Source organism: Hermetia illucens, chromosome 5, assembly GCF_905115235.1.
Source record: "Hermetia illucens chromosome 5, iHerIll2.2.curated.20191125, whole genome shotgun sequence".
NCBI lineage: Eukaryota > Metazoa > Arthropoda > Insecta > Diptera > Stratiomyidae > Hermetia > Hermetia illucens.
The window spans coordinates 19,878,703-19,904,209 of NC_051853.1; the positions used below are offsets into that span (position 1 = coordinate 19,878,703).

At 41.4% G+C, this 25,507-nt stretch overlaps 1 protein-coding gene across 3 annotated transcripts in view; it reads left to right on the top strand.

The window, feature by feature from the left end:
• LOC119656881 (ABC transporter G family member 23) overlaps positions 1-25,507 on the top strand; it is a 224,617-nt gene that overhangs the window by 56,117 nt on the left and 142,993 nt on the right. The window contains exon 1 of one of the 3 annotated variants that reach the window (XM_038063548.1): positions 10,399-10,897. The exons of 1 other annotated variant lie outside the window; for it this stretch is intronic. Coding sequence is in view for 1 of the 2 variants with exons in the window: in XM_038063546.1 (XP_037919474.1) it covers positions 11,068-11,087 (20 nt within the window). In the remaining variant the exon portion in view is untranslated. Of the gene's footprint in view, positions 1-10,398; positions 10,898-10,924; positions 11,088-25,507 lie in introns of those variants that run through there. One more of the 3 variants, XM_038063546.1, reaches the window with a different exon arrangement.

Consider the following 25,507-nt stretch of genomic DNA (forward strand, 5'->3'; position numbering starts at 1 on the left):
ACGCATTTCGCATCGGTTGGACACTAGCAAATATTTCTGGTCCTCAATGAATAAGGATGGGGCAGACAGTAACCAAGCACGTACAAGAAAAAGTAGGCTCATTCCCTCCGTCTACCAAGTCTTTTCACACGATCCACATCGACATCATTGGCCCCTTGCCAGATTCGCATGGCTTTAAGTATTGCCTCACGATCATCGCTAGGTTCATGCGGTGGCTTCAGTCAATGCCTCTGGCCCACATTTCTGCACAATTGTGGGCCGATTCCTTTGTCGGGAATGGTTCCCATCCTTTGGAGTACCACCCCAAGTTATTACTGACCAGGGAATCCAGTTCGAGTCAGCCCTGTTCTTGGAGATAGGCAAACTAAAAGGTTTCAAACGCCATTGGACAACAGCGGATGCTGGAACGATGGCATAGGACGTCGAATGCCGCTATAATGGCACGCGATGATTCTCCATGGTCGCCAGTCCTGCCTTTATTTCTATTTGGCCTACGTTAGTTTAGTTTAGTTTAGTTAAATGGAGGGAGCCGCAGCTCCGAGCACTCAGGCCATTATAAGGCCCATTGTACTATCCCCGTAAGTTGCCTATTCAATGGCTTTCCGCCTACGGTGTTCGCAGGCTTTAGCGAATCTGAGAACATTCTCAAGAGGCAGAGAGTGTGCAGATTCCTCATTGAGGAAAACCTTGCCAAGGTGTCTTCGTCTGAGATCTGAGGATGCCGGGCAGCTGCATAAAAAGTGCAGGCCTCCTCCTCACATTGGCTGCACACAGCCGAAACCACTACCCCAATCTTTTCCATATGGTAGTTTAAGGGGCAGTGTCCCGTCAAAAGCCCTACTAGGGTTTTCATGTCCCACTTCTTAAGGGACAACAAAAATGCCGCTCTAGTGGCCCTAGGCTCCTTCACAAGGATTTTCGCTTGCCGGCAAGAGTCCAAATTTCTCCACTCGGTTGCGTGAATCCTTGCAATTTCACCCTTCAGAGTAGACTTGACAGTAGATGGTCGGATTCCAAGAGCTGGTTCTGGCCCCACCATTGTGAATCCAGACCCTCGGTGAGCCAGTCTATCAGCCCCCTCATTACCGGCGATGTTAGAGTGCCCGGCACCCACATCAGGAATATTTCGTTCAGTCGGCCAAGTTTCAGCAGCACCTGATGACAACTCCACACCAACTGGCTTGATATGTTGTTGCCATTTAGCGTTGATAATGCCGCCCGACTGTCGGAGCAGATTCGAATGGTGCGACCCGTCCATTTTTTTCGCAGACATTCTTCTGCTGCCAATGAAATGGCATATATCTCCGCCTGGAATATGGTCGTCATTTTGCCTAGGGGTCGGGCCAGTTCAATAATCGGATTCTCCGAGAACACACCTGCACCCGATCCATCCTCCGTGACTGACCCGTCGGTGAAGATTATTAAGTCTGTAATCTGAAAAGACTCATGGCCACTTGTCGACCATTTTTCTCTTTCGGTGGTTACGACAGGGTATGTCTTTTCAAAGACGAATCTGGAAACCATATGATCGGTCGGCATCAGGGCTACCGGATGTTTTCCAAGGAATTTTCAGATAGACACATGCCCGTTGGATTGGCCGCCTTTCCACGCCCCAATGGTATCGAGCCTATATGCGTCGTTGGCTGCTTTCCGTTTCACCTCCAAGTGAATGGGGGGTAAATTTAGGATAGCTTCAAGTGCCGCAGTCGGCGTAGTACTCATTGCTCCAGTAATACTTAGGCAACCAAGTCTCTGAATCTGCGTTAGCAGCTTCCTGCTGTTAGCAAAGTTCAGTCTTGGCCACCAGACGATGCATGCATACATCAAAATGGGTTTCATTATGGATGTATACATCCAATATATCCGTTTAGGTGAAAGTCCCCAGGTCTTACCTATCGCATTCCTACAGCACCAGAGGAATCTGCAGGATTTCTGGTATTGTTCCTGGATATGATGCTTCCACGTTAACTTGGAGTCGAAATGCACTCCTAAGTACTTGACTGTTTGTGCCAGCTGGATTTCCGCCCCTGCTAAGGTGGGTAGCGTATAGCTGCCCCACCTGACGTTCCTAGTGAACATAACTAGTCCAGTCTTCCTAGCGTTAACCGTGAGTCCATTGCGGAGCCACCAGCTGTGGATTAAATGCAGAGTTGCATTCAAGCGGTCACATACTGTGTCCGTAAACTTACCGGTAATTATTACGGCTAGGTCGTCCGCAAATGCTTGCGCGAAGACTTTTTTGTCCTCCAGGAGCCACAGCAGGGTATCCATCACCAAGAGCCATAACAGTGGAGAGAGAACCCCTCCCTGTGGGCAGCCCCTGAGACATCCTGCTTCAATAGAGTTCTGGCCGACCGATATGTGGATTTTTCTCCACTCTAGCATGTGAAGGATCCAACTGATTAGCAGCGGTTCGATTCCATGCTGTCTTGCCGCATCACAAATTGCCGCAAATGAGGCATAATTGAAGGCACCTTCGATGTCCATGAATGCGCCTAAGGCGTATTCTTTATCGGACATCGCCTTTTCAATTTTTGCCGTAAGTTCATGGAGTGCTGTCTCCGTGGATTTGCCTTTCTGGTAGGCGTGTTGCCTATGGTGAAGTGGCCATTTAGGAATGTGTGTATCCCTTATGAACCGATCTACTAATCTTTCTAGTCCTTTTAGCAGAAAGGACGTTAGGCTGATCGGTCGAAAGCTTTTTGCGTCTGTGTAGGTGGGTTTTCCTGGTTTGGGAATGAACAACACCTGCACATCCCGCCATTTAATTGGAATATAACCGTGTGCTAGGCATGCACGATATATATTCCGAATGTATAGACCCAGGGCATCCATTCCTTCTATTACTGGCGCAGGGATGATGCCATCCGGACCTGCAGACTTGTATCTATGGAACGAGTTAAATGCCCATATCACTCGCTCCAGTGATACTACTTTGCATGCCAGATTCCAGTCTCTCGGTTGAGGGCTGTATGCACCTGTTGGCCCCGCGATTAAATTTTGGATGCTGCCTGGGAAGTGTACTTCAAGCAAATGATTTGCCGTTTCTTCATCACTTTCTGTGTACTTTCCATTCTGTAAACGTAAATAACCCAGTTTCTGGCTACGTTCTTTGAACAGAATCCGCTTCAGCTTTGAGGTTGCCTCAAGAGAGTTAGTCTCTTCGCAAAAGCGTCTCCAAGATGATCGTTTAGCCGATCTTATGCTCTTCTTTAGAGCCTTCTGTGCCTCTTTATAGCGATTCCAGCTAGTGCTTGATTCACTCTTCAGAGCACGATTAAGGAGCATCCTTGTCGTTCTCTTCTGTTTTGCCAAATCCGAGTTCCACCATGGTGTTTTACCCTTCTTTGGCATCTTGAGTGGACAGCTTTCTTCGAGAGCTTCTCTCATGCTAGTTGTGATCATATGGGTTGTCTTCTCAATTCCAGCAATGGATTTGATGCGCCTCCCAGGGATCGTGACTCGGGCGTTCAATTCTGTTTGATACATTACCCAATTTGTCTTCCTCGGATTCCGAAATGGATGCCGGGGGCTGCATGTCCCCTTCAATGGTTTTAGGAGCCGACACTTGTAACGTGACGGTCCCCAGCCCATAGTAGAGCCGGCAACCCGATTTTTCCCGAACTTTCTTAACATCAGGTTCGGGAACGCCGATAGTGAGAAAAGTTCCTGGCCTATCGGTTCTCTCTCCTGTTTTGCTGCCTAGCAGCAACCAGGTAGAAGTGTTAAGGTTGTTCTGTACACCAAGTTGTTCCAGAACCCCGACACCATTTCGCTCTACTTCTGGAAGCCAGAGAAAGCACTTTTTGATCGATGGAAGCTCAGAGACCCTTTTCAAGGTTAGTCGCGCACCCTCCCACACATCGTTAAGGGAGGAGCAGTACTGTCTGAGCCACTCGTTCGTGTCTTCGTCGGCAAAGTTCAGCCGTAACATTTTACAGTATACACATACCGACTCAAAGCAAAGCTTAATGCCTTGCGCGGACGCAGTCCTTACAGCTAGGAGGAGTTTCCTCCTAAGCTGTTCGCACTGCTCAGTATCGTAGCCGGATGGATTAGAGTCGTCATACAGGACCCATCCATCGGCTTCGATAGCCTTGACTGCAAATGAAGGCCTAGCCGTTGCCGGCCGAGCCCTCTTTGCCGCCTTTTGTGTCGAAGAGTTAGGATCGTCCGAGTACCGCTGCCGCTTCGGTTTCCCCTTAGCCGCAGGTGCCCCGAACGCTCCTTTCCCCTCAACCTTGGCACAGCTCTTTGGTTGTGCGTTGCCCGGAGGCGGTTTGCCCGAAGGCGGTTTGCCCGGAGGCTGTTTGCCCCAAGGCGGTTTGCCCGAAGGGAGTTTGCTGTCCGTGGACAGGTGCTTACCCATGGGCAAGACTTTAGCCTCAGCAGGTGGTGCCGATTGGAGCCTGGGGTCAGGAGTACTGACAGAAGGGGTCTGCTTCGGCTCGTCCGATAAGGACTGGGTTCTAATTGAATTGGTTCCCACTTGAATAAGTGGGGAATCTGAGTCTAGACTCAAGTTCTCCATCGACGAGCTCAGGGTTGCTCCTTCACTCGGGGTTGGATCGTCACGATCGAAGTTCAATTGTGTTTGCTTAGTAGGTTTATGTTTTTGTTTTTTTGTTTTTTCATAGTTGGCTGCCATGGCCTCAATTTTTCCGGGGAAAGTAAGTCGATCTCGGCAGAGCCCCTTTTTGCCGAGACAAGGTTAGTTGAAACTGGGGGTCGCCTGGTACTCAGAGTTCACCGTTTACGGCCACATCTTAACCCCTGTGACCATTCAGCCCTCGGCACGGTAGTCACACCTTGGCTTGGGGTTTTGATTACCGCTTGGCTTCAGGTGTCACCTCCCGTTTCCTGGAGGATCTTCCTTACTGAGCTCCCTCACCACGTCAAGGTAGGTAATCGTCGAGGGAGTTTGGCCTACGTACAGCCCATCGTGAAGTGTTTGCCGACAGCTCCGTTGAGCTAGTATACGGGGAGAACTTGAGACTCCCTAGTGATTTTGTACTCGATACTTTGTCAGCTTTTCCACCACTGGGTTTTTGGGCTTGTTCCGTGACCAAGTTAAAATCAAAGATCTGGGCGTCTGGACACACGTCTCGGTTCGCATGGATACCTTCCGGCAGTTCTTGCAACCACCATATGAAGTGTTGAACAGAGGGGAGCAATTCTCTGCGTGTCCAGGCTAAAACTTTTTTCCCCCGGGTTTGAGGCCTCAGGGAAGAAAGGTGCACGGCGCTCGAGATTCGATCTGCGTCCCTAGAGTTGGCGGGTCAGAAGTCGTGTTTTGTCGGTGAAGCACAGTATCAGCTGGGTGTGGGATAGTGTGGTGGTGCTGCAATGCGTGCGCCACTTAGCGGAGATTCATTCTAGCTCTATACCAAGGTGGCGCAGCAAAACTCACCACGACTAGCGACTCGAAACTCACACACCTGAGCCTACCTGTTGCTAGCGCGATGACAGCCACGGAGCCGGCTTAGGCCCCGGGCTCTAGTGCGTTTTTAGCTGGCTGCCGACTGTGCCTCATTATCTTTAATAATTAAAAAAAAAATATAGCAGAATTTAGAATAGTCAGCCGTTTTCAGTTGCTTTGAATAAACCGAAAATGTATTGAATAAATGTTTGACCAATTAATAAATAAATGATTATTTAAAATATTAAAATGTTTTAACTAAAGTACCATCTGGTCCTGGGGGATTCTTACTTTTCATAGAGAGGACTGCCATTTCCACTCTTTTATGGGGAAAAGTGAGCAATCTTCAATACCTTCCATGCTGTCATCATGAACCTGTACGTGTGTTGGATCTTAAGTGATTAGATTCTTGTCCATTGTCGCTAAGACTGAAGAACTGGTAGGTACAATCATCTAGTCATGTGCCTGAAGGTCGTTTGTTAGAAATGAAGACTTGATACACGCTGTTCCGGTACGAAGAAAGAGAGGAACTGAGAGAGTTCAGCAACCTAGGATTCGCTGTATTTTATTTGTTTACAGTCATCCACGATTTTGCGAACTCTATCGCAAACTACTGTATTTTCCCAAACTTCGACTTAGTCAAGACATAACATCAGATCCCTGTAGCTGCCGAAGACATTCCGAAAACGGCAATATGCACACCCTTAGGACTCTTCGAGTTCATTTGGATGACTTTTGGACTGCGCAACGCAGCTTAACTTCCACTTCTGTTTCGTATATTTGGAAGATGTTCTGGTCGCCCTTTTTATGAATCTGACTATTTAGAGCACCTTTTCAACGTCTCCTTGAGGCCGGTCTAGTACTTAGTGTTGAAAAGTGCAAATTTCTACAATCGTAGGTGAGATTCCTCGGCCACCTGATTGCCCCTGAAGGCATTCAACCGGACCCAGTCAAGGTGCAAGCGATTTCGAGCTTCCCGCTATCAAAAACTGTTACGTATGTGAGAAAGTTTTTGGCATGTTAAACTCTATCGTCGTTTCTTGTCCAAGGCCGCTCACCATCAATCGATCATTAACGTCTTCTTGTCTGGACGGAAAATCAAAGATCATCGTCTGAATGTGTGGTTCCTAAAGGCTGTTCAGGCGTTTGAGACCACCAAGAAACAGTTGGTGAATGCTAAACTTCTGGAATTCCATCAACAAGATGCGCCTCTAGCCGTATTCGTCGATACCTCAGGCATTACCGTAGGTGCTGCTTTTCACTAAAAATCCTATCTGACAGCCGGTGAGCTTCTTCTCCAAACAGCTAAATGTCGCTCAATCTCGACAACTTCAGCACTTGAGCTTTAGCAACCACAATGTGATTGCGGACGCTTTGCCACGTGTTGTAGAGTCAAGATACTCGCCACCGTCGATTTTCCGGTAAACGCCGAGGCTTCAGTGACGCCATTAAAGAAATCGAACGATTTGATGATCGGCTGATGAAGTCCACCATTATATCAGCTGATCACTATTCACCGCGTATGCACCACAAATAGGTCCACTTGATGCCGAGGAAGATACCTTTTGGCAACTTTTCGAAGCAAAAACCTGCAATGTGCATGTTGATAACTATATCATCATTGCAAGCGACCTTAATGGTCATGTGGGTGAGAAGGCAGACGGTAACAGGTACCATGGGGGAAAGGGGTTTGGAACGCGCAATGAGGGTGACGAGCGTATAATCGATTTTGCGGACACCCATGACCTTGTACTTTGAATGCATAGTTCATCAAACGATTGTTCCGACGTTCCCTATGATACCATCGCACCTCAACATCGGCCGTTGATTTTTGTCCTGCAAATTAAGCCACCGATGAAATAGCGTGAGGAACGCATTGGCCCTCCGCGTATTATAGGGTGGCGATTTCGTAAGAAGAAAGAAGAAATGATCTTCTTATATAACACCAACCGAGATACTTGGCTTTGGAATGACGATGTTGAAATGAAGGAAGGTCTGCGAAAAGCCAATTCCAAATTTATAGGAGTGCCAACCGGGAAGCAAAGAAAGCGGTCGCTGTCACTCGAGCGGACCCCTACAAAAATTTTTACGATAAACTGAACACTCGGGATGGCGAGAGAGATTTGTATCGACTTGCCAAAAGCCATAAGAACGCACACGGTATATCGAACGCTTCTGTTGCGTTAATGACAAAAACGGTACTTTGCTTATCAACCGTCAAGCTACAACGGATAGATGGCGAGAATACCCCACCCCACACTGTGGCTCAGGGAATTCTTTAATTGGGTTATTCAGGAAGTAAGTCCACCATCTGACTGGCAAGAAAGTACTACAGCATGTTCAAATTACCGTTCGATCCGGTTACTTTCCCATACCATGAAGATTTTTGAACGCATTCTTGACAACCGTATTCGCAAAATCGTTGGAATAACCGCGAATCAAGCCGGATTTGTCAAGAATTGCGGAATTACTGACGCAATACACGATGCGTGGTTACTCATGGAGAAACACCGTGCATTGCATTTCTGGATTTGGAGAAAGCGTTTGACTGTGTGCTGCGCGAACTCATCTGGTATTTGGCTTTGACGGTTTCGATCGCATGGCAGAGACGAAGTCAACAACATAATTTTTAAAAGTACTGGGCGCTCGCTCACGAAGAGAGTACTCCATGGACTTAACAGAAGGACTAAGTTGCTACTCGAACAAGTGCGGCCCTCCATTAAGTGGATGGCGGGCTCAGGACAACTTATTCTCAAACAAAACTTTCATCTGGTATGCTCTACGACAACACTGCTAGAAGAACTCGATCCGAAAACTAAAGTTCGAAGTATGGCGGGTGTATCGAAACCGCTTCGTTTATCAAGGAAGCATCCTCTCACCACTCCTCTTTGTTTTTGTTATGGATACCGTCACATGGGACATCCAATGTCCAGCGCCCTATGCACTGCTTTATGCAGATGATGTTTTCCTAGCGTCTAATAGCAAAAATGATCTCGAGCAACTTGTCCAAAAATGGAATGATCGCCTCATGTAACACGGTCTCAGAGTGAATTTGAATAAAACTGAATTTTTGATGACCGATCCCCATGAAACAGGCACCTCTACCCAGAACTGACCGATTTGAATACCACGGGTCAACGCTATCAACCAATGTAGAACTGCGTAATGAAATTGCTTCACGCATTAACGCAACCTATATAAAGTGGTGTTCCACAACTGGTGTTCTTTGTGATCGACGTATCAGCAAACGTCTCAAAACGAAAATTTACCCCTATGTCGTCCACCCTGTCTCTATGGTTCTGAGTGTTGGCCAACTATAAAATACAATGAACGGCGTCTTGCGGTAATGGAGACGAAGATATTTTTTTGGACTAGTGGCGTGACACGTTTTAATCACTTCCGAAGTGATAATATCCGTGATCGATGTGGAGTTGCGCTGATCGTGGAAAAACTGCGAGAGAGGCATCTTCGATGGTATGATCATGTAATTCACGCTAACGAGAATTCACTTGCCAAGATTGATCTGAACATCGAAGTCGATGGTAAAAGACCAAAAGGCCGGCCGAAACAACAGTGGCTTGATACGCTGGATGGGGATTTAAAAGCCTCGAGATTGCGTGCAGATCAGGCATTTGATTGGGCCAAATGGCGAAACCGATCATGACGAGCCGATCCCGGTTGTGAACGGGACAAAGGCTGAAGAAAAACAGGAAAGTGTGTGGAAAGAGCTAGGTTTGTTCCCTTTGTCCACCAAGTGTTTCCATACAATTCACCTAGACATCGTTGGCCCTTTCTAAGGCTCGCATGCTTTCAGCTATTGTCTCAAAATCATCCACGTTTTGGCGTGTTGGTAATTATAATAACCGACCAGGGAATGCAATTCGAGTCCTCCCTTTTCTCAGAGTTGGGCAAAATCCTGGGCTTTAAACGCCACCGGACAACCGCTTACCACCCGCAGTCCAATGGGATGCTCTAAAGGTAGCACAAAACGCTGAAGGCCACTATAATGACCCAAGACGAACCTTTTTGGCTGCAGGTTTTGCCACTCTTGACCTCCGAACAGTCAAGCGAGAAAAATTTGCTGCAAGTGCCGTGGGGTTCGTATACGGAGAGAACCTGACACCCTGTTCTCGACATCAGGTCGGGGCTCAATACTACTGATCTGTTGTGTCTGTCCAAGGACACAATGCCAAATCTGAAGTCGCCACCATCCCCCAACCACGCAAAAACCGTGACTGACGTTACCAGGGCTCTCGAATCCTGTACCCACGTACTGATTACGCTCTTCGGAACCAGCTGCAACCACCTTATGAGGACCCCTACTAAGACTTCGAGCGAGGCTGACATCATTATAGCCTCAACATCGAGGGCACGGTCAAACGGGTCTCCTTGGCTCGACTAAAGCCCTTTGTCCAGCAAGGAAGCGCGACCAGAACGAGAGCCGCGCAACGTGTCCTTTTTGACTTGCGGCAGTCGAATTGAGGGAGCCCTCGTTGAAGCCCCCCTTCGGTTTCAGTTGGGGGTGGAGTGTTGTAATAATTGTAATTAGTAAATGTCATTTTATGCATAATAAATATCATTTCATCGACAATTATATATGTAAACGTTATGCGCATACTTATGTTGTAGGCAAACCTAATTTATCTTCCTTTATGTGATTCGGAATTAAATCAATGATGAAAGACGTGCATTACAAGCTCCCTGTCAATACATATAAGAACAAAAGAAAATTCGAACATTTCCAAATTACTTCTAGAAAATCTATCTACAATCCATGGACAAAACATTAACTTCAAACTTTGTTCATTAGTTTTAGTTCGATGATTATTATGAAATGGTGGACTGTCTTGGACTCGAGTCTGAAAGCTTGAACCGTCGTCGTTCGCGATATTAGTGTTATGCTATTGAACAGGTGAGCTTGTATGCACATCGAACCGTATTTACCTGGCTCCACCACCTTGTTGGCAAGGTATTAACTCACCAGATACTTAGTTTATCTTGGACACTTGAACGCTAAGCATGTCCAGAGGATCACTAAGCAATTTCTTATATTTCTCCCTATTTTCTTAAAAATTTTCTCAAAACGCATCCTCCACCGTGTGTATATGTTAACTGAGTCGTTGATGTGACCTATCGTCGTTAGCGTTTTAGTTATTTTTTTATCTCTGGTACGGTACGATTGAGCTCGAAACGTATCTGTCTTGAAGTATATTTTTGGAACGTCTTTGGGTTAACACGAATTAAGACCAGGGCCACGTTACTTTCATTTTCATCGAAGTCGGAGTTATTTTCGAACAATTTCCGTGCAGTTTTAATTTGACGCGATTATAAGAAGTATGCGCGGATAATATCGTTGATTTTGTGTAAAAATATATTTTTCCTTTCGAATTTATTCGTGTGATTGAGTAACGAATCGGTTATCGGAAAAATCTAAGACTATTGAAAAGTTGTTGTACGCAAAATTTCTGTATCAAAAGTGTAAGTGATAATCGGATAAGATAACACTGTGAATGAAGCGGGAAAAATTCTTGTGAATACTTGGATGGAAGATTCATTTATTGCATAATCTATCGTGGAAAATCATAAAAGTAGACGCTGTCTGCATTTCGGAGTCACTGGATATTTCGTATAAATAGTAACACTGCACTATGGATTTAAGCAGTCAACCGTAATATGCTTGATTTTAATTAGATTTAAAAGTAGAGTTTGCAACACGTTATTGAATAATAATATTATTTTGAAATCTGAAATCCCTGCCTGCATCGTGACCGTTATTTTGAAACACGATTTTTGCAAAAGCACCTCTTCAAATCCGCAATAAGTTGGAATGACTAAGGAAATATTGAAATAAATTAGTAGTGGTAGCACCTTGCGAGTAGATAATTTGAGCTTCTTTTGTTTCGGCACTTCGTCTGCTGCCTTGGCATCTGAGGAAATCTCAGGGTTTTAGGTATAAGAAAGCACATATTAGCTACCACTTTTCATCTGGATTTCAAACACAAAAGGAGGATTGTATTCGTTGATAAGATTGACAGCTCCTCGAAACATTTTTCCTGGTCAAATGGGGTAATGTTGGTTGAAAGTAGCGACAAACTTTTCGCCTCCTACAGGCTTTTGGGTAGTCTGTCTTCCGGGTCAGTAAGATCAATAAAGTGATTGAAAGCCAAGTGAAGAATATTGTGAAAAGTCCTTCTATGCTATATGTGTATCAAGTTTAGGACTCGCAAGTTTTATGGCAAAAAAAGACAGTATCCTTAGTAAATATTATTTTGTTGAGGATGCTGGGAGTCCTGAGTCCGCACTCAATTAGTGACAGACCGGACCACTTGAGAAGGAACTTACTTCCTCTTTTGTAGTCCACGGACTCCTGTTTTTTGAGTTAAACCCAAGTTTTCAAAAAGGAACCAAAAAATTGACTGACGGTCTCGCCCAGGGCAGAGGTAACTCATCAGATGCTGCCTCGTGATGCTGGGGATCCTAAGCCCGCACCCACTTAGTGACGGACAGAACCACTAGGGAAGCAACTTACTTCCTCTTTTGTAGTCCACGGACTCCTCTTTTCTGAGTTAAACCCAAGTTTTCAAAAAAGGACGAAAAAGTTGATTGACGGTTTCATCCAGGGCAGAGGCAGTCCTTAGTAAATCCTGAAGTTCGGATAAGACAACCGAATCATTGGTTATTAGAGCCGGGTATCGGTTTTCGGCGTTTGGCTAGATTGAGTTAATCCTTGAGTCTGTCAAGCATCACAATAGATACCGACATGTGTTGAAATTTGGATTAAACTGATTTTATATGATGTAAAAAACGGCATCCATAGATAAGTATCTTTTTCAATATAAAAGATTTACATTTATCTTTTTTTTCACAAAGTGTAATTTGTGCTGTTTGCTCATGCGAAATCTAATTTGAAAATTTTTAAATTTTCATATGAATACGTTTATGTTAAGTGGCTTAAGTGGTTTTCAGCATTCTTCAGTGAAATTGGCAGCGCCGAAACCATTTTAATAGCTCGCTTTTGAGGGTGATAGGAAAGTTCTTCTGATCAGAGTTTGAATTTTTTGAATACCTAAATGGTTATAAATAGTAAAATCTTATTACATGTCAAGTGATTAAGCACTAGACCCTCGGTCCTAAGTCTTGGTTCTAAGTCTGATTTAGAACATTATTTTTGTGTTTGTCCTGATGCTGTTGGCTTATTATTTGTACAATGTTAATTTTCCCTAAAATTCAACTAGGTCACAGTTTAATAAAGAAAAAAATAAAAATAAAATAATAAGTAACGAAAAATTATCTAGATGTAGTCCTCCCCACAAAGGGAGGGACAGGGGGTATATTTACATAATTTAATCCGTGGGGATGCCTTATCGAGTATTCATGAGTTCCTGTGAATTACCCTCTCTATTTATATAGAGTCCAATATATTTCCGATTTGATTACTCCTAAAAAATTACATAAAACCAGGCGCTAATTTGTATATTCCCTAAAAACTAAAACCACTTAAAAGTTTAGACAGAAATTTTAACAAAATCAAATAGGCGTGAAATTTTTCTTCCCATAAAAAAACATTGACAATGTGTTCCGCAATTTCAAATATGTTTTTTAATCATAACAGGCTTTTGTTTGAGTGTTATTAATAAAAACATGGTAACATTTCACATTTGCATACATAATTCTTAATTCCGGTGTTTCATGCAACATATTTTTTTTTTTTCTTCAACTGTTTTCCATTTATCCATTGGACGGTAGCAGTTCATTATGCAGACTTCTCACCTTCTTCTGGAACGTTGCATTTGCATTATGTACATATATAAGTCTTTGTTATTGTGAAGAAATTATAAATTCATACCAGAAATGAAAATGAAAGTGTAACACATTTATGAATTGCACATAGTTTAATCTTAATCCGCCAAATGAGAGGAAGAGTTTTAAGTGGGAATTTTGAAGATAATTATGGTTTGAAATGATGCTGATGGGCAGTTAAGACGTCAAGATCCATGGAAACCTTCTTTGAAATGTTTATATTATGTATAATATATGGACGAAGTTATTGTAAAACATTTCCTCCACGTGCTTTGGTTTGTTTTTGTTAACAAAATCATTCTAAATTATCAAAATAATGTCAGATTTAAATATTGTAATATTGTCAGAATTATGAGCTTGAATCCTTGCGCTCCTTGATTTAGAATTATTGTGTAGGTTTAACTGCAAAAAGTGTGGCCAAAAAAAGGACGGAATAGTTTGTTTTGCTTGATCTCTTTCAAATTACTCTTTGCGGCTTTCGAAGCGCTTATCTAAACAGTAACTCCATAATTGGAAGCATTTCTGGAAAATTTTATTTAGGAAGCGCTTCCAGCTGCTTCTTTGTATCCTTCTCAACCTTGAAAATGATATCGGCACGGCTATTTTTGGGAAGACCCCGAAGCCTCTGGTGCTAACTTCGGACAGCAAGACGGGTGTGAACAAATAGGACTCTTAATTTGAATCAAGAAATCTGGGGTCAGAATCCAGGGATAGCACCGCGCCTTGAAGAGATACAAGAGGCGACCACTGGCCCGTTTCTAAGGTTTCGTGTCAAACAAAACCTTATTAAAATCGATTCATTCTGCCTGTCTGTCTGTCTGCCACACGCACTTTTCTCCAAAACGGCTACAGCGATTCCAACGAAATTTAGTGGACATATGAGAACTATGAAATCCTCACGCATGCAGTGAGTGATATAAATTTATGTGCAGTTTAAAAGGGGGCTCCTCATGCATGCAAAGGGGTGATGTAAATATTTTCACCGTATCTAGTCATATGCGGTGTCAATTGAAAGGGTCTGGTTAGTGCTTTCCAAAACTGATGTTAATTTTGGTATAAATTGCAAAATGGGTTAGTAAGGAGCTAAAATCTGCACACTCAAAGTAAGACAGGGCTCATTTTCGGAAACTACCCAATCCGAAAATCTGAAAAAATGTAGGGTGATACGCTTTTATGAAATCTGGAGCTCAAAACATATATCCCATTCCAATAGTTGCTCAACTTGTTACTACCTTATTACCAACTTTTTGAAATTGAATAAAGAACCCCCCTTGAGTTCACCCTAGGGGCTCTAAATTTGCAATAACGCAGAGGACGGTATCGCGCATAATACTGCCAAATTTAGTGGCAGTCCGGCCATTAGTGTCAAAGTTATAGCTGTTCAAACTTATCAATTTCGCGTGAATTTACTGCATCTTAAGGGGAGTGGGTAGCAAAAATTGCAAAAAAAATAAAGTTTTTTTATTAGCTTAAAAAATTCTTCACACTGTCCTGAATCTAATGATATGTCTAAAAATCAAATCCAACAACTACGAGTATTTAAAAAAAATTATTGAAGCAAAATTGTTCAGAATCAGACCCTGTAATGGAAGAAGGTCTGGGTGTTGGCTCTGAGGTAGATGGCCCAGGTGTTGGCTCTGGAGTGGAAGGTCGAGGGATCTCTACCTGGCGTTCCTAAGGTCTTCTACTTCCAAACATTCTTTCCTTTTTTCTGAAAATAGCTGTGCTTCGGGGCATTGCGAAAAACTAGTAATAAATGATGCAAAATGAAGGTAACACAAGTTGATCTGAAGTTCACGACGTTTCGTCGGGCTTTAAAATGTCGATTTTTTGTATACAATTGATTTCAATCGTCCACCCTCCACTCTGCAGAGATAGAAGAGAGTTGAAACAACAACTGTAGTGTGAAAAATCAATAAGGAAGCTGGGAAATATGATTCGACACGTGTTTTGCCTCTTCAGAAAAATCACGTATTTTCCGATAAATTTTCCTTTTTCTCGGAACCAAGTCAACCAATCGCAATAGTGTAGATTAATGCTTCTTCTTTCAATATAGAAGGACGATTTTAAATACATTCCTTACTTAGCGAGAAAAAAATATCAAAGTAGGAAAAAAAACGGGTATTTTTTCACAATTTTCATGTTGCCCTGAAAAAAAGAGTACCATCATCAAAATAAAAAAGGACGGCTCGACACGGTGACCACCTACCGATGACATTTCTTTTAGGCGGTGACAAGACACTTCCGAATATGTTATTTACCTGGCTCTCCAATTTGTTTTCCAGCGAATTTCTTCGCTATCACTTTTCTTTTGTTTTTAACCTAATGCGACTTTTCACTTCAGAAAAGATTATTTTTGGACTGCGGCCTCGAATCGGCTGCCCGTCCAGTCGTTCCGGTGTCACTCGATCAGAAAATTGTCTCTGGAAAAGGCGAAAGAATAGTTGTACCTGCTGCAAAGACATGGCACTACAAATCTTGAGGAATTGTTATTCTCAACATATACTGAGCTAATGAATTATAGCCAGTCAGAATGTCCACAAGTTCTCCTGCTTGATTTTGACAGGAAAATTTCGGTGTGTTTAGCAACATTAAGGCCGACACCCGCCATTATCAGAAACCTGTTCCCAATTTTTGGTAGCATTATTAGCCAATGCTACCGACATCCCGATTGCTGGTTCTGGTCTGAGCGTGGTGTAAATGTAACCCTCCTTTGCTAAAGCATCCAAGATTTAATTTCCCTCCATACGAGAATGACGGGGTACCCAGAGTAGTTCCAGCGTACTGAATCTGGAAACATAGTTCAATCAGTCTCTACATCCCTCAACGACTTTTGAAGGAATCAATGGACTGCTCAACGTCCTCAAAGCAGCTTGACCATCGCTACAGATCCCGATGCACCTACCCTTCAACCGTTCGTCAATCATCCAGGTTGTCGCCCTTAGGATCGCATACACTACAGCTTGAAAGACCGTTGCATATTGTCGTAAAGGAAGAGACCACTTCTCGTTTTTATTTGAGAGGTAAACTCCGGAAGTCTGTTTTGTTTTTTAGCCATCGAAGTAGGAGGCGTCAGTATATCCTGACAAGCATTTTTTTGGTTCGTCTCAATTTTCTCTACGTTTCACGATAACTTCATATCTTCTACCAGACAGATGTATAGGGATCTAAGAATCGGAAGGCGTTGCGAGCACTTGATTCAGTTCTCCCAATAACTCTTCCAACGCTCTGCGCCCCCACGTCTATTGTTTCTCCGTAGATTTAATCGAATATCTTATGAGCTGCCCTCATTTCAGTGCTCTAAATAAACAAATCCAAGGGCTGTAAATTGAGTAATACATTCAGAGCTGCGCCAAATGTCGTGCTCGTGGCATCGGTGATTCCCAGACTGACAGTTCCTTGCAGTGTGGCTAGTTTACAGTGAAAAATCTTTTGTTTCACCTTAACTCCCCACACTACGCATGTATAAGCGGAAATCGGCCTAATGATAGCATTACCATACCTGGGACTTAAGTCCTCAGTTGAGGAAAAGTTCCGCCCACCCAGTTCATAGGCCGTGTGAGCTCGTTTCATCTTTACCTCTACGTGTTTGTTCCAAAAAAGTTTCTTGTCTAGAATAACTCCAAAATATTTCACTTCGTCGTTGAACTGAAGGGTTGCATCCTTTATCTCTGGAAGGCAAAGACCATTCTGTTTCCTCCTTTTTTTAAATAATACCATTTTGGATTTACTGAAAGTCCACGCCTATGGCGCCAATTGCTAATCAAATCAACGGCGCATTGTGTATTTCTACTCACCGTTCCGAGATCTCGACCAACGGTTAGAACACCCACGTCATCTGCATAAGCTTGAGCATTTTTCAGATCGCATAGCAGTGAGTCGAACAACATACCCCACAGAAGTGTAAATATAATTTCGGTCGTTCGACAAAAAAGTATTCGATAATGGTTCTGCGACTTAGACTTCATGTCATTTATAATTGCGCTTTTTTTAGATTGTATCTTGCACTCATTCGTTCGAGTTCGAATTCCTTTTTCACTGAAAATACCCAGCCCCACTATAAATGCTTTAACTGTCTATCTAGTTCCATATCCTTCCCAATCCAGAGTTTTTATCGACTAATTGATATAATAATAAGTCGAAGAAATTTAATTTCATTCTTTTTTTCTTCAGCCTTTGTCCCGTTCACAAGCGAGGTCGGCTCGTCGTGATCGGTTTCGCCATTTGGCTCTATCGAATGCCTCATCTGGGTGCATTCTCGAGTCTTTTAAATCCCCACCCGGCCGGCCTTTTGTCGTTTACCATCGATTTTGATGTTCAGACCAATCTTGGCAAGTGAATTCTCATTAGTACGAATTGCGTGACCATACCATCGAAGACGCCTCTTTCGCAAGTTTTCGACAATCATTTCGGATGTGATTAAACCGTGTCACGCCACTAGTCCAACGTAACATCTTTGTCTCCATTACCGCAAGACGACGTTCATTGTCTTTTATAGTTGGTCAACACTTAGAACCGTAGAGGGCGACAGGACGGACGACATTGTGGTAAATTTTAGATTTGAGACGTTTGCTGATACGTCTAATGCTTAGTTCATCAGTCACGTCTTCTTTGCCAAACTACGAGCATTCCTAAAAATTAAGTAACCTACAAAAGTCGAAAGATGATCCCATTCTAGACGAAGCTAATTAATTCAAATTCAACTACGATATTTCGGGAATCAATGGATCCCTTCTCCAGTCCAAACCCTTTCTTCACTGAAGAAAGGACCGAATAATTCCCGAAATATCCTAGATGCATTGAAATCAATAAAGTTTGCCCAAAAAGAAAATGTTTAAATTGTTTCGATTTAAAAGATTGGCTAACAAACATACTACAGCCTCAAAAAAGATGCGTGAGCTACTAGTAATAATAAGATATATATTATATATTTTAAGATGTTACAACTTTATGTATATTATTGTGTGACGAGAGTGAATTCGTTGGATTGAGTATCTGAGAAGGAGCGCCTAGCATTCGAGTTATAGGCAAGGAATGATTTCCATTTGATCGCGAAATAAGTTCAGTAAATGTAAATTTACAAGAGACATAATACTCTTAAAGAATCTAATAAAAATCACTCCCATCTAAATTCAATAAAAGCCATTTCAAAACTTCTTTTCTTCAGTTGAAGAACCGATTTTTTATGAGATATGAGAAAAAAAATAAGATACAAAAATTATGGTGGAAGCTTGAAAAACTTGTTATCGTTTAAACGACCGTTGACAAAGTCTAAAAGTTATAAATTTCTTTTCTAAATTCACTTTTTGCCGAAAAAGTAAATTTTCCAGTCCTTTTTTTGGGAAACGAGTTTAGAATGAGAATATAAATTAAAGATTTTGATATCCTTTTTTATATGGCAACAAGAACAACCGAGCATTAGTTTGCGTAGATACCTTACATCCAATGATTAAATTTTCTGATCATTAAATGTAAGATGTAAAATCTGTGATTTGTAAATCAAATTAAAGTTATTCGTAGGGCGAAGGAATCCAATTTAAATATTTCTGAAAAAAAAGATGGATTAATGACCTTTTTTGAATCATTGATCAATACATACTCCAATATTGAATCAGCAGATATATATTAGGTTATATACAATGCGCGTTATGCTATACAATGGAACCTGCTATTCTAGGGTGGTCAGTAAGTGCGTCACTCTAGAACTACATGGCGCAGAATAGGGGAGGAGGAGTACAAGCGTCTCGGCATGCATTTCAACCCTACGAGGTGCTTCTAGTATTAAGGAAGATCTGGACCAACCAAGGGATATTACAGTGCTATCAATTGAAAATTCCCATGTAGATGTGAAGGAGCCTTTCAAGTTCAAAGTTTCAACTAGCTGTCAGAATTATCAGCTAAAAAAAATAGTGGCGCATTTTTGCGAAATGGAGAATTTTCATCCAAATTGGTTCACACTTAACTATTTCTTTCGCAAACTTATGAGAAGTATCATTATCTGCATCCGATGCCACTAGTTTTGTAGACCAGGAATAGCTAAGGCCTTTATGGTCAAGACGCCGTTTAGTTACAGCTGGTCAGTCGCAATATATGTTAGGTCTGCTTATGACCATTGTTCTGACAACTTTTTTCTTATCGAATATTGCCGCACGTGAAATTACTGTACAACCGAAAATTAGATGGTCAGATGTAGTTTCAAAGGGGACGAAATGGAAATGCTGTCCTTATATGACGAAAGCATTTAACGAATTGAAGAAAACATCAACATATCACTTTTATGGGGCAATGAATGACTATGGGAAAAAACCTATTTAATTATTTAATAATAAACAGGTTGCACGCAAACATGCTTCTAATTCATATTATGATGCATAGTAAGGGGACCAGAAAGTGAGATAGTAAAATAATTGCTATGTAAAGGTGCAAACAAAATTTCAATTCGACGGCGCGATGGTTGAGTGGGTAGAGCGTCAGCCTGCCAATCCTGCTGCTCTGGATTCGAATCGCAGTCGTCAGGGATGTCTGCAATCGTCTTGTGTTTGTGCAGTGCAGTAAGCTTATCAATTGCACAGGGATAAGTGTGATGATAGTGAAACTAAAGTACAATCTGACTGTGTGGATGTCTTATACTCCACCAAGGAGTGAGGAGGAAATATTAATAATAAATAGGTGACACGCAAACATACTTCATATGTTTCATATTATGATGTATAGGAGGGGGATCAAATAGTGATAGTTATTGCTATGCAATAGTGCAAACAAAATGTTATTTCGTTTTCCACACGGTCTCTCAAGAGTTCCTAATATTTAGTGAATATTGTTTCTGAAGCTTTATTATCCTTGACAAAAATTTCTGATGCCTAATTGATCTCATAAAACCTTTATATTTCCTAAAACTTAAACTAAGAAACATTTTTACTAAGTCCTTATTCATCCTTTTTTAGGGGAATTTTCGATATGTAGAGCCTTCATTATGGGTTTTACTTCTTACCGTTGTTTATTTCCTTGACACATCCCTCGTGAGATGCTGCCCTTGCTCCAGGATGTATCGGGTCACTGCTGACTTTATAGCTGCCTCTTTGTTCCATTACGAAGGTATGGACAAATATTCTGGTTTATCCTATGTAAATTATGCCACGGTCTGGACAAAAGGTTTTGCACACAAAGCCTTTTCCAGTTCATCCTTTATGGATTACATTACATGTGTCCTGAATCAAAAGTGTTTTTTGGTTGAGGAAACCTGAAGTCCTCACTTAGCTGATTCTTGATGTATACGGGATATCTGTGCATAAGTCAGTGTAAGTCATTTGGGGTGGGGTGTTGAAAACCATACGCTAAGAAATGACCTTTAAACTTTTTAGCAATTAATCAAATTTTAGTTCTGGATCGAGAAACAGCTAAAAACCTAAATAGAGACTAGCAACTACCGCGACTTCAGACAAAGTCGTTTGTAAGGTTTTGTGTTACGGACCTTATTAGAATCGATTCAGTGTCTGTCTGTCTCTCCGTCTATCAGTCTGTCTGTCACAATCAATTTACTCGAAAACGGCTGAATCGGTTATCACGAAATTGGATGAGAACCTGTGGGTCTGTCAATCCATTTACATACAACGAGTGTCATCTTTTTTTACTGGGTTCATGGGGGGCTCCCCATACATGCGAAAAGGGTGTGTAAATTTATTTAACAGAATATGGTCATGTGGGGCATCAAATAAAAAGGCTCGATAGGTATATTTTTGATACTCGGTGAAATATAGGAGAGTGAGGATTCAAAATGTATACCCGAAAATGGGTAACAGGTATCGTTCTCAAAACCTATCCAACCGAAAAATCTAATAAAATTCACAATGGTGTATTCATACGAAATCTAGGGATCAAAATACATTCTATTTCGATACCTTTCCTTGGTGATAATTGTTTCATTGATGCCATATGAGGTTTCTGGAGTCTCAACCAATGCCTGATGCTGACTTTGTATTCGGCTGCAATCAGGTCATCTTTTTTTTGCATCGTTAACTGTGTTGGAGTAGCTTACCCCATGCGCATCTCCTCTGGATTTTCTACCAAGTTAGAACTTTGGTACCAATTGTAGGATCCTCCCTGGGAAGACAAATTCTACCAATTCTAACCCATTCCTAGGCCATAAAAAATAAGGCTTATTTGGTGGGGGCTTACATGACCAGTGAGTTTAGGTTGGCGTTGCATAAGGTATCGATGATTTGCAAGAACCAGTAAACAGGATATTAAAGTATGACTTGCGGATTTGTCAAGAGCAGAGGCTACTCATCAGATATTGCCTCACCTCTCCCCTGGGAGTAGAGTGACTGAAATGGTTACAAATTGGAATTTGCTCCCTTATATTAATTCAAAAACACATGAGAATGAATTATTATAAACAAAAAACCGGCTTGTAAAAACTGGCCTAATCCGGCCGAGGCTAAACTAAAATTTTGTTTGAATCCATCCACTTAATGGCGGACTGGACTAGTTGGAAAGCAATATACCTTCTGGGTTATGCTCCACTGTACACTCATCCTTGGACAAGCACCCAAAGGCAGAAGTGAGGCAGTGTCTGATTAGTTGCCTCTGCCCTGGACGAAACCGCAACTCATATGTTTTGCAGCTTCGGTGCTTATCCAAGCATGAGGGTTCCGTGGGCGACAACCGAAAAAGTATGTTGCTTTTCAACTGGTCCGGTCCGCCATTAAGTGAATGATTTCGTCAAATTAATATTTTATAGCACTTTGAAAAATCGACTGATCATTTTTCTGAAAAGCTATAACCGAGCCTAATTCTGGGAATTTTTTGAATCTTCCCAAGTTGATGATGGGAATGGAACAAAGTGGTATGAACCACTTGCTGCAAAGAGCTACAGAACGACGTAACCGTTCGCTGTTCTTTTTACAATTTAACAATCGTTATCGCCTGTTACCAAGAAGTTTCTCTTGTTCTAAGTATAGGTAAAAAATTTGGAGAAAGTTTTTAGGCAGAGAAATGCTGTATCCATATACTGGATAAAAGCTTAGGTTTTTCTTAGATCAAAGGTACAGTCGTTTAAATTAGGAATTCCTTTAACAAAAAATCTAGGACCAAGCCTTATGGATTTCAATTCATTGTCCAACACGTGGAATTTAAAAAAATAAATTTTCTGGTGACAAGTGGTGGAACTCTGAATATAATGTGGCAAAAATCATGGCTTATGAGACTGCACAATAGACGTCTCTTCGAATAATATCCGGACCTTTTTCGAGGGAGATTTATTAGGTCTACACATATGAAAAGCCGGTTTTTCCGTGAATTTTAAGCCTTTCTTTCAACTGGAGGATACATAATTTTGGCAAAGTCATTGCCATCACTGGTAATAAATTTCGATCATATTCTGAAAAGTGTCTGATATCTTTCTACAGATATTCTTTATCTTTTGAGGCGATCCAGCGATCAACTTAAACTTTTAATTTTTCCGTGAAACTGTGGTGTTCCTAGAGTCCATGGTGCATTGAACGAAGTGAGGGATAAGTAAGGTCCAGTGTCTACATCTAATGTCTAGTGAAGAGTGGGGGTTGGGTAAACCGTACCAAGCCATAATTTCTAAAGTTTCCTGAATCGATAGAGCAACATGCAGTCAACTATTATAGTCGAGCAAACCACTTTAGCATGTCTAGATGCCTATTCTCCGGGTTGAGCTGTTATTAGCTAGCCCCAAATATCCTTTGGTCTGATTTTATATTGTGATAATCTGGCGCCTGTCTGTCTGCCATATGCAGTTTATCCAGAAACTATGGACTGATTAAATATGTGCACCCCCGGGCATGTAGCGACAAACATTATTCTACGTTAATTTTAAGGACTAGTCCTCATACGTCCAAAAAAGAACTGCACATTTTTTTTTGCTAAAATATAGTCGCATGAGATACCAAATGAAAAGTTGCGGTTAATACTTTACACAGCTCAGTTAGTTTCACATTGCAAAGGCCACAATATTGGTCATAATATGGAACACTATAATGAAAAGTTTGGTGGAAATCCTGCTATCGTCAACTAAGTGAGGAGTAATGCAATTTTTCATTCTTAAGTCTTAAAAAGTCAGTTACATATTAAAGTGAATAATGGGATCTACATTACAAGTGATGTCACATGTATTTAGATAAAAAATTGCCAAAACCTTTGATACCCGAGCTTCTGTATTCCTGTTTGTAGTTCCTAGAGAACGTTTGCCAAAATCTTTTACTAGAATTTGATTTCAGTTTTCCTCAAATTGAAGAATGTTACCAAATTTCTTATTAAAAACAACTTATCGGCGGCTTCTTCCTCTTTTTCAGTGCTAGACTATTTCTCTATATCTATCTATACGTTACATGATTTCTGCTGATTGACAGGTAGGATCGACACTACAAGCGAGCATCGCTATCGGATTTGAACGACAATAATTACCAACGCCTAAAATCAATTTTTCATATCGATTGAGCCAACGAAGTAGGTCAAAGGAAAATTTTATTATTGCTGATATTAGAGCATTTTTCATGAGCACTGAAATGAAGATTTCATTACCAATTTAAGACTTGTATTATCATAGATACTCGTACTTTTGTACATTATCGACTGAAAATGCTTCATCAAAAAATAAGATTTGAAGTATCTTTACTTTGATAAGCATCATTTGGCTATCAAAGGTACTAATCAATGCGGCGTGTAAAGTCCCCAGGAGACAAGATTTGATATGGCAATATCATTGATATCATATTGTGCTATTACAGATAACAAATCGCAAAAATAGATTGTGAAGAGGTTTTCATATTGGGGATCCACTTAGGTATAACTGGATGTAGCAGGTGATCGTTTCCGATATTGTAGTCATAATTAAAATCTTGTTAATAACGATATCGATTGGTAGGACAACTTCAAAACAAAAACAATTTCCTCCATTTTTTGTGATAATATCTACTGGCGTATGATTCAAAGCGGCCGTCATACCCCGAACCAGATATTATCTACAATACTCGTATTTAGTTAGCCTCCCACGAAAAAAACTAATTCGCTGGAAGCAGTTCAATATTCAACAGGAGCAGGGGATGTTTCACCACCTTGTTTATCGATTAACTCGAAGCACATGCCTTGGCCTTAATTCCCATAATTAAGTAGCTACTTGACTTTGAAAATTGACCACAATATACAAATGTGTATCAGATGGAAAGTGGTATGCCGCACCAAACTTTTGCTTTTTCTTTCACTCGATAGCTGTTCATGCGTACATTTGCACGTATGGTACCTGCACCCTACCTATGTATACACATATGTACATATGCTAACTGGTGTTCTTTGAAATGCCATCGAGTAATATTGATTGGAATAATTATTCTAGACAGTTGTGCCAGTTGTTTGAGAAAGTACTTGAAGCTAATTACCACGCCAAATAGTACTCAAAACAACATAGTGTTGCAAAGGGGAATTAGTAGTGATAATTACTATTGACTGAATTTTAGAATGAACTATGTTAGAGCACGAGTAGATTAAAGTGTGAAAATATGCTAGCCAAGAAACTGGTCTTTACTAACGATTTTTCGAGTATGAATATTTCAGTAAGACGATGGCATAAATGCTATGGATGATGATGATAATAAATAAAATTGTTATCGTTTCTGATGACTGTAGTTTTTTCCAATAAAAAAAAACCATAGCATCTCCTTGCCTCTAAATCTTTCAGCTACATTCGTATTTCCGGAGCTACTTACTCCCTTTTTGAGGATTTTGGCATATAAAGCATTAACGAGGGAAGCAAATAGCTCCCGAAGTACTCCCATACAAGAAATAGTAATTTTTGTTGGAGGAAAGCTCCGAGTTTTTATTTTTGATGATGACGAATAATCCCTCCCTCATTCCGTTTGTCTTGAAATGGGCTTCGATCCTGATGTCGTTATATGTAGATGTTTCAATGATTTGATTAAATTTCCAAATGACAGAATGATCATCCGGATTGACTAGAAGGACTGATCTATGCCAAAACCTAAAGAAAATGGCGAAATTCAATGTAAAGTTACGCTAGCATCTAAGTGCAACTCCATTGAAGTGTCCCACTGACAAGGGCTTGAAAGGTTCTGTGCAAGTCAAGCACGGAAAGATGAGTGGAGAGTCCTTTTGTACTATTTCATTTTCATTTATTATTAAATTTTCCGCATGTCTAATCGGTGTCCATTCGAGGGCAGAAATAGGAAAGTTGCCAGTCTCGCCCGATCCGAACTTTCCACTCGAAAAGCGATGGAAGCGTCTGTTGCTCATTACCTTCTATATAGA